Raw genomic sequence first — 8979 nt, 5'->3', positions numbered from 1 at the left:
AAGAGAAAGGGTCCTTCAAACCTTGGTGGAATACTTCACGTAAAACAGTTCAGGAACAAAGTTGTACAAAGAATTATTTTGGTTGTCCATGATCGTGCAGAAGAAGAGATCAAGAGGGCAGAAGAATTTGCAAGGGAAGCTGCAGAGAGAGAGTACGTCAGCGAGACGAGGAGCGGCAAAGACAATTCAAAGCACATATGGCTGCCCTAAATGATTATGACATGCTGCAAGCTGAGGTGGATGGATGGGTGGAATCCAGGAGGCAGGTCGAGATGCAGGCGGATAGGGGGAGAGAGGAAAGACTGTGGGAAGAAATGGAAAGCCTGCAAGAGGACCAAAATCGAAGGCCACCTCAGTCCCAAGCACAGCCTAATGAAACTCATCCTTCATATAATATTGAGAAAATGTACTTTAAACTCATTCTTCATATAATATTGAGAAAATGTACTTTTAAATCTTTGCTTCTCATTATAGTGTGCATATTCAAATGTCAGAGAGTTGGGTTTAGTCTCCATATTCAAATGTGTAATTTAGTGTTAGATTTTGAATAAGGTTGTTAGAGGAGTGCTTTGTACGAGCTCCCAAGGTCCACTAGCACCGTGGACATGACGCTTGGCCTACTATGGCCACCTCTGGCGATGGCTCCTCTTCTCCATTTCCCCGCACAGCAGCAGGAAACAGATTGAACGAGATCGATAGCCAAAAATGCTCATCTGCTGATAACCACGCAGAGCTCCATAGCCAAAGAGACAGAGCGTGAACATAGCCAGAGATACCTTCCAGGAGCGGCCATAGCCATAGACAGGAAAGACCTTCACCCTCGCCATAGCCAGGAGAGGTTTTCACCATCTCTATAGCCAAAGACGCTTCACCTTCATCTCCGCCATGCGCTCTCTCACCCCTTCCCGCTCGCTTTCCCTTCCTCCTCTCTCCCAGCACCATAGTTGCCTCAACTTCCTACGCGATCCGAGCACGAAACGCCACATGGAACGCATCTGTGGCCGTGGCCAGCAGTCCGAGGGGTCCCCGCCAGTGCAGAACATCCCCTCTTTTCCCCCCATCCCCCGCTGCAACACTGCAGCTATGGTGGATTTGCACAGGGTTTCTTGCTTGGAGGGCTCGGAACCCTCTTTTCTCTCAGATTTTTCTAGGGTTTCCTGCCTAGATGTGGCTAGGGTTTCCTCTACGGATGTGACTTTGGTTTCCTGTGCAGAACGTTGTTTAGAAGGTGATCCGGATCCACCTGCAGTAGCTTCTTCTTCTTCTTCTTCAAGCCTCCAAGGCGAGGGCAATCCTAATAGCAGGACATCAAAGAGTCTCCACGTGTCTTTCCCAGATTCAATAGCAGGCGTGACGAATCCAAGGCATCGATCCAGAACATGGAAAAATAAAAAAGGCTTGTGTCTATGTCCAATATTATGCTTCCCCTGGCCCCTTTCACCTATTTCAGAAGATCATTACTGCATTTTTCAAAGTTATCATTCAGCATTTAGTGTTTTTCCAAGCAACATTTTTAGAGAAAATCTAGCTTATATAAGATCCTTTCCTAATCTACAGTGACACACCCGCATGTGGGCCCTCCCCTTACACAAAAAACCCTCAGGTAGCCAGGATCGAACCTGGGTCTTTCCCAGACACTGAAACTAACGTGGCTGTTGATAATTTACATTCCTTTTTTTTTGGGCAATTGCAAGTATAACTTAATTTTATTCTTTTGCAATGCAATGCAGGTCCCGAATTTCCCAAGTCTACCATGCTGGCGGCAGTGGATATGGGTACCAACTCATTCCACATGGTAGTGGTCAAAGCTGATTACCATGGTGGATTTCAGGTGTTGGATTCAGAGAAAGAATACGTACAGCTAGGTAGTGGAGCTGGGCTGAGTCTCATTACACCTGATGCAGAGGCACGGGCTTTCACATTGATGAAGAGGTTCAAGGCATTGGCATCAGCATATGAAGCTCCTCTTAGGGTTGTTGCAACAGCAGCTGTGAGAGAAGCTGGTAACCGGGGAGCATTTCTTAGTAACATGCTTGAGAAGACGGGAATTGAGGTTGAGGTACTTTCAGGGAAAGCGGAAGCATGCCTAATCTACCGTGGGGTGCTGCAAGCTTTGCCAGTTTATGACAAGCTGGTATTAACGGTCGATGTTGGAGGTGGATCAACTGAATTCGTCCTTGGCATGGCAGGCACACCCATCTATGCAACTTCTGTGAAGCTGGGATACTTGCGTCTCACTGATCTTTTCATAGGAAGCGGGAGTGAGCTGATACCAAAGTGTCAGCTTGATGATATACGGAAGCATGTGGGTGGGGTTTTGAAAGAATCGGGTGTGGTGGAGAGTGTCCGGAATGCAGGCTTCGAACTCGCGATTGGTTGTTCTGGCACAATTGAGACCATTGAGCAAATTGTGAATCAAGGGTATGCAGGTCATTGGGCCACTTTGTTAACAAATGAGCAGTCACATCTGGGCTTATGTGGGTTTCGTGAGAGGGAATTCACACGGGACGAGCTTGGGGTTGTGGTTCGCAAGCTTTGCAAAGCAAAGAATAATGAGCAGCGGGCCAAATTATTTGGTTTTCTGGGGAAAAGAGCAGAAGTCCTAGTTGGAGGGGCAGTATTGCTAGAAGAAATTTTCATAGCTCTGGACATACACAAAATGAGGGTTTCTCCTTATGCTCTCCGGGAGGGCGTTATTATGGATACTCTAGCAAAAATCTGCTACAAATATGAGCTCTCCCCAAATGTTAGGTGGAGCTCAATAGTCAGCTTAGCAAGAAAGTTCTACACCAAGCGGAGATTGGTTTTCGCATCTCACTCAGCGCATCTAGCAAAGGTAGGCTTATATTTTTCAGGCTACCTTGATGTTCTGCTTTTGAATAAAGCTTCTGTTGAAACTACCTTTGTGTTTAACAGGTTAATGTCTTTGTAGGATATTCTGGCTGGCTTGAAGACGAATGCTTCCATTGCAGATTCTGATCATGTTTTTGAGGTGGTCTCTCTTTTGGATGATACTGATACGGAGTTATTGGAAGCTGCTGTAACCTTACATGCTGTTGGCATGTCTATTGGTTTTAGAGACTATCATAAACATTCACATTACTTGATCAAGGTTGCTTGTCTCTCTGTCATTTTAGCTTTAGTTGTAATCTATGAAAGAGATCAATAATGTAAGTTATACTTGTTACAGATTGGTTGTGCTCATGCTGTCTTAGTGCTTTCTGTTTTTCCAAACAGTGACATTTTTTTCTTGGTTTGTTTCTATGTGAAGTGTATTGCAGAACAATGACATTCTTGTTGGTTACAGCCCTATGGAAGTTGAGGTAAGATTTCATGAAGATGTGTAACATGCGGAAGAACTGCCTGTATTAAGAACTATGCAAAAATGCAAATATGAACAGAGAGAAGAGAGAGATATGTTGCTGAAACAGTGTTTTCTGTATATATGTATCAAGATTATACATAGAACGTAGCCAATCATGGCCTCCAAACACTCTTACTCTTGACCACCTGGATCTTGTCTTGAAAACCTTCTGCTGCAACCTTGGATTGTTCCAATCTCTAAAGCTATGTTCCGCATTGAGAAATGTGCACCTGTTCTTCTTGTCTCCTCCTTGGGCTGAATCCTTGTACCTTTCTTGGACTGAGAGTTAGATCCTTTCTTGGAAACCTGCAACCCCTTGTTCCTTCCTTTATCCTTGTACCACGGCTGTCGGGCTGAGCATTTGGGTCCTTCTCCCAAGCCTTCGCCCCTCTCCCGCATTCCGCCTGGACCCCCGCCTCTCTCTTCTTTGTGCCTTTGTCTGCCTTTTTACCTTCTCTTGTGCGCCCTAGCCCTCTGCCCTTTTGCCCACCTTCTACTCTTGCACGCCCCCGCAATCCGCTCATTTGCCCTCCCCCTCCTCTTGTGTGCTTTTGCCATCCATCATCCTCCACCTGGCCTCCAACTTGCACCCTAGCTCCACCTTTGCCTCCCTTGCCTCCCACCTTCACCTTTAGCTTGCCCCCACCGCTGCCCCCGTCTTCGCCTCCCTCCTACCGCCCTCCCCCCTCCACCCTCTCCTCTCCCATCTCTTTGGCGCCTCCTACTGCCTTGCAATTCCTCTTGTCCCCTCCTATCTTCATCCCCGCTACCCTCCTCTGTGCCGGTAGCCCGGCTCTGTGCGCTGTGTGATTCACCAGTTCTCCAACCCCTTGCCTCTTAAGTCCCTTGGCGGCCCTCCTTGTGTCATGGGGAGCTAGTGGATTGCACCCTCTTCAGGTGCCTACTGGTTTAGGGTTTAGGTGCTTGTCGGTGGACTCGAGACTCTGGAGTTTGTGTTATCTTCTACCACTCTTGTTTTGCCACCCTCGCCCTCTTTAGGTGCATGTCGGTGGACTCGAGTGAGTTCTCGGAGACTCTGGCTTCTCTTTGAGTTAGTGTTATCTTCTACCACTCTTGTTCTGCCACCTTGATAGTAGTACAATGTTCTTCTCCTTTCTCCCTAGCACTGCCCCTGGCAGTGCATGGGACTACGGGATGTCATCCACTATCCAGGCAAGCACTCTATCCCACCATGGTGGAGATGGGTGCCTTAGTGATATTGTCACCCATTGTTGGCCCTTGGCATGCATGGGATGTAACTTTGAGTCAGGGACAGGGGTTCTACAAAACACTTGACCATTAATGCACTTAAACACTTATATTGGCCACAGCCTTAAATATATGCCAGTTAATTCCACAAAACTGTAAAAGAGAGATGTGTACATGTGACACCACATAGAGGTCGGAATGGGCCAACCCCCTCCTTGGAGTATTTTATTACCCAAGGAGAAAAATATCATTTACAAGCTTTGGGGGAGCACACGTTAAAGATTTACATACAATGGTTGTCATCAAAAGCCCCATGAAAATGCCAAGAATATGTATCCCCCACGCTAAAGATTTACATACAATGGTTGTCATCAAAAGCACCATGAAAATGCCAAGAATATGTATATTCCATGTGGATACCGGCCAACATAGCTTGTACGATAGCCCACATAGTTGTCCATAAACCGATATGGCTGAATCACAAGTCCATAAAGCTGTCCATGAACCCATATAGCTCATCCGTAGACCCATAAAACTGTCCATAAGCCAATATGGTTGAGATACTATACTCCAATGGCAATAGCACCCGATGGCTCGTATACATACCCAATTGCTGTAGCAAGTGTCCAATGGCTGTCCATATATAATCAATTAAAAAGACAAATGCCTAGAGGCTGAAAATCATAATACAATGATCCAATACTCTTGCCTTCAATATTTCTTCACGATGGAAGCCTTCAAAACAGTCCCCAACAGTCGGTTTACTTCATGGGCAGCCTTCGAGATAGAACAAGGCCCTCCAAAAACCTCCAATGAATTTTGGATCCATGTCTGAGACGATCCTCTTCGGAAGTCCTTGTAAGTGGAACACCTCCCAGATGAAAAGCCTAGCCATTGCTATAATAACATCTAGTCTATCCAAATTCATAATCAGGAAGAGAAACGGCGCTGCTGGAAATTGGACGTGAAGGAGAGTCGTGAGCTTGCGCTGCTGATTTTACTGCCCCCACCTGCCCTCCTGCTGCCTCCGCCAGCCCTCCTGCTGCTCCCGCCAGCCCTTGCGCAGCCCCCCACCTGCCCCTCTGCTGCCCCTCCTGCCCATTTGCTGCCCCCACCTGCCCCACTGCTTTTGCCAACCCAACTGCTCCCGGCTTCGCCCCCCTCTTCTGCACCGGCCTCTTTATCAGCAGCAATTTTATCAGGATTCAAGTTGGCCGCCCATTTTTTTGATTGGCTTTATGGCTTCTTCTGCCGCAACCAATCTTTCATCACCCCCACTGGCCGAGAGAATCCTCAATTTTTCACAAGACGAGCTCACATCTCTTCAGCACGCCATTGACCTTGAGGTCCATACCACCCTTGTTGCGAGAGTTTATGGTTCCCACCCCTCTCTCTTGCAGGCCCGTGAATGGCTTCTAGCAGCTCTCCCTTCGGAGCTGATTGTGCACTTCCAAGATACTCGTTTGCTTGGTCGAGGCTTCTTCCAGGTGGACTTTCATTCTTCAGAAGCTACTTCTCAGGTTTTGGATGGCAGCCCCTTCCCTCTCGATCCTAGGAAGATTTTCTTCTTTCAGTACCAGGTGGGTTTTGATCTTGTGGCGGAGGATCAACGCCTTACCCTGGTCTCATTATGGTTCCCTGCTCTTCCTCGATCCTATTGGAAGTTTTTAGCTTCCATAGGGGCATCCTTTGGCCAAGTTCTAGGGGTATTAGTCCTTCCGAGCTCTCTTGCCTCAGCTTTCGTGGCCGTTACCGCCACTCTTGATGGTGTACCCTGGGTCCTTGTGCTTGTTCTTGATCCATCGATTACTGATGATCATGTTATGCTTTAGAGACCTGACGGATCTCATTTCCGCCAGAGGATGGAGATTGCAAGCAGACCTGACCAATGTCGGATTTGTCGTCGACAGGGTCACATTGCTAGAGATTGTCCTAGATCGAGGGGCCATGCTAGGAGGCGGCGTGGTCCTGCCCATGAGAGGCCTTCTGCAGTTGCCGAGACTCCAATTGCTCCTTTGCCACAACATACCACATAGCGTTGGGTTGTGATTAGGGATGGCAGGCCCCCTCGGACCCCTGTACTTGCCCCTTCATCCACACCCCTTATGGAGCACCCTAACCCCTATGTAGCTCTTGCCTCACAGGATGTTGATCCTTCTTTGCAGGCACATGATTTGGTTCCTTCATAGGAGGATGCTGCATTACAGTTTTCCCCGGAGTAGGAGAGAGAGGTAAGGTTTACATCGTCAGATTTTCCCTCCCTTACCTATGTGAGACGTACTTCCGCCTCTAAAGGGGTCCTTCGTCGACCACGAGATCTGGTCGCTCCTACTCTTAGTCTTTATGAGGATTGTCTTTTGGAACATTCAGGGTCTTGGGGGTTTTTTTCCGCGTCGGCGGAAACAAATTGTAAAAACCCAGCTTCATTGTGCAGTCAAAGGTGGACCTATGGATGTATTGCTCTTGCAAGAGCATAAACTGGATGCTAGCTAGTGTGGGAGATCAGGCAAGCTTCTCTCGGGACACACCTTTTGGTCACCAGCCCTTGGTGCCAAGGGTGGTGTTTGTATCTCTGTTTAAGCTTTGATCTTGCCTTGCATCATTGGACATGGTGTCATTTTGCTTGCAAGAGCGCAGTGGATCCTTCTTATGCAGGGTACTACACGCATTGGTATTCTCAACCTCTATGCTCCTAACCATAGAGGTGAGAGGATTGCCTTTTGGAAATCTCTCACTACACTGATGCCTCTTGCCGACCATTGGATTATTGGTGGGAATTTTAACATGGTTGAAATGCCAATGGATAAAAGAGGTGGACATGAGGGCTTGGTGCATCCTCTTGAAAGAGCGTCTTGGGAGAGGTTTATACTCTCCATTCATGGCAGAGATTGTTGGCATGAGGATGACATTTTGAGGAGTCTATCCACTCTTCTTTATTCATGGTCTTACAGGAGAAGAGATGCAGGATGTATACAGGCACCTCTAAATTGGATCATTGCCCAGTGGTTTTATGTATTAGAGATCCGAATTGCCATGGATCAGCACTCCATGTACGCATCCCTGATCATTTGTTTTCAGATGCAGAGCTGTTGCGTTGTATGCTTGATATTTGGAGATCTCATGATTTCTCACAGGCCTCTCAAAGCCTAGCCTCTGCTCTCTGTGATATTAATGACTTTTATCACACATGTGCCCTGTCTAAGAGGCAAGAGGCCTTAGATTTAGAAAGGGCTATTAGACGTAGATTGGCTGTCTTGCAAAAAGAGCACGAGAAACATCCTCATGCTCAATGGGTTGCAGATTCTTTATGTATTGTTAGGGCAGAACTTCATCACTCTCTTGAGCAGCGTGCGGAGTACTGTTTCCATGCCCAGGAATCCTTTTGGACACAGATGGGTGGCAGATGTAACAAACATTTCTTTGCTACTCACAGCCCATCTCATGCTAGAGATAGTGTCAGGCAGTTGCAACAGGATTCACATGGCACTTTTCACTCAGATCCTCTTATGGTTAGACAGATTGCCACTGATTTCTATCGCCAGATTCTTAGTGCTGAGCCGCACTCTGATTTGAGACATAGGGCACAGAGGAAGGTTTGGAGTGCATTGTCACATTTGATCACTGAGGAGACGTGTGCGACTCCGGATACCCCTTTCTCTATGCAGGAGTTCAGTCATGCTCTTCATGCCTTACCTCATGGTAAGTGTCCAAGGGAGGATGGTCTCTCTCGTGTTTTTTTCATTACTTTTTGGGATGAGATTGGGGCTGAGATCACATCGGCTTTGCAGGAGATGTGGGACACAGGCTCTATGCCTTCTTCTCTCACTGAGGGGCTTATTTATCTTATTCCTAAGAGGGGGGATAATACATTGATTGGCCAGGGGAGACCTATCACCTTACTTGGGAATGCCTATAAGATTCTTGCTAAGACAGTGAGCATCAGATTGCAGCCAATTTTGCAGGATGTCATTCATGATACTCAGAATGGATTCTTACACGGCAGGAGCATCTTTGATAACATTTCTCGTTTTGGGAGGCCGTCGAATGGGCTAAAGCGAGCAATCAGCCCTTAGCTGTTCTGCTCTTGGATTTTGAGAAGGCCTAGGATAGAGTGGATTGGGACTGGAGGGTACTCTCAACCATATTGGCTTCTCTCAGAGCTGGATCAAGGGAGTTTCATGCATGTATCGTGATGCCCACAGTAGAGTGCTCGCTTGCGGTGATAGTGGAGAGCGGTTTCAAATTTCTCGCTCAGTACGGTAGGGCTACCCTTTAGCCCCATTATTATATATCATAGTTGCAGAGGCCATGAGCATCTTTCTCTGCTCCACTGCTGGTATTTCGAGATTGAGGTTGCCTCTTTGTAGTCAAGAGGAATTGGTTGACTCTGAGTTAGCTGACGACAG

General features: G+C 47.2%; 1 protein-coding gene across 3 annotated transcripts in view; it reads left to right on the top strand.

Moving 5' to 3' along the window:
• Nucleotides 1-1419: 1419 nt before the first annotated feature.
• LOC147612722 (uncharacterized) overlaps nucleotides 1420-8979 on the top strand; it is a 32228-nt gene continuing 24668 nt past the window's right edge. For all 3 annotated transcript variants that reach the window (XM_086783292.1, XM_086783291.1, XM_086783290.1), the window contains exons 1-3: nucleotides 1420-2836; nucleotides 2933-3112; nucleotides 3282-3323. In XM_086783292.1, coding sequence (XP_086639418.1) covers nucleotides 1754-2836; nucleotides 2933-3112; nucleotides 3282-3323 — 1305 coding nt within the window. In that variant the 5' untranslated portion in view covers nucleotides 1420-1753. The remainder of the gene's footprint in view (nucleotides 2837-2932; nucleotides 3113-3281; nucleotides 3324-8979) is intronic.

Source organism: Cibotium barometz, chromosome 45, assembly GCF_041138505.1.
Source record: "Cibotium barometz isolate CiBa-2024 chromosome 45, ASM4113850v1, whole genome shotgun sequence".
Taxonomy (NCBI): Eukaryota; Viridiplantae; Streptophyta; class Polypodiopsida; order Cyatheales; family Cibotiaceae; genus Cibotium; species Cibotium barometz.
Note: the sequence above shows the minus strand (reverse complement) of the source record. Positions and strands in the feature narration are given on the sequence as shown.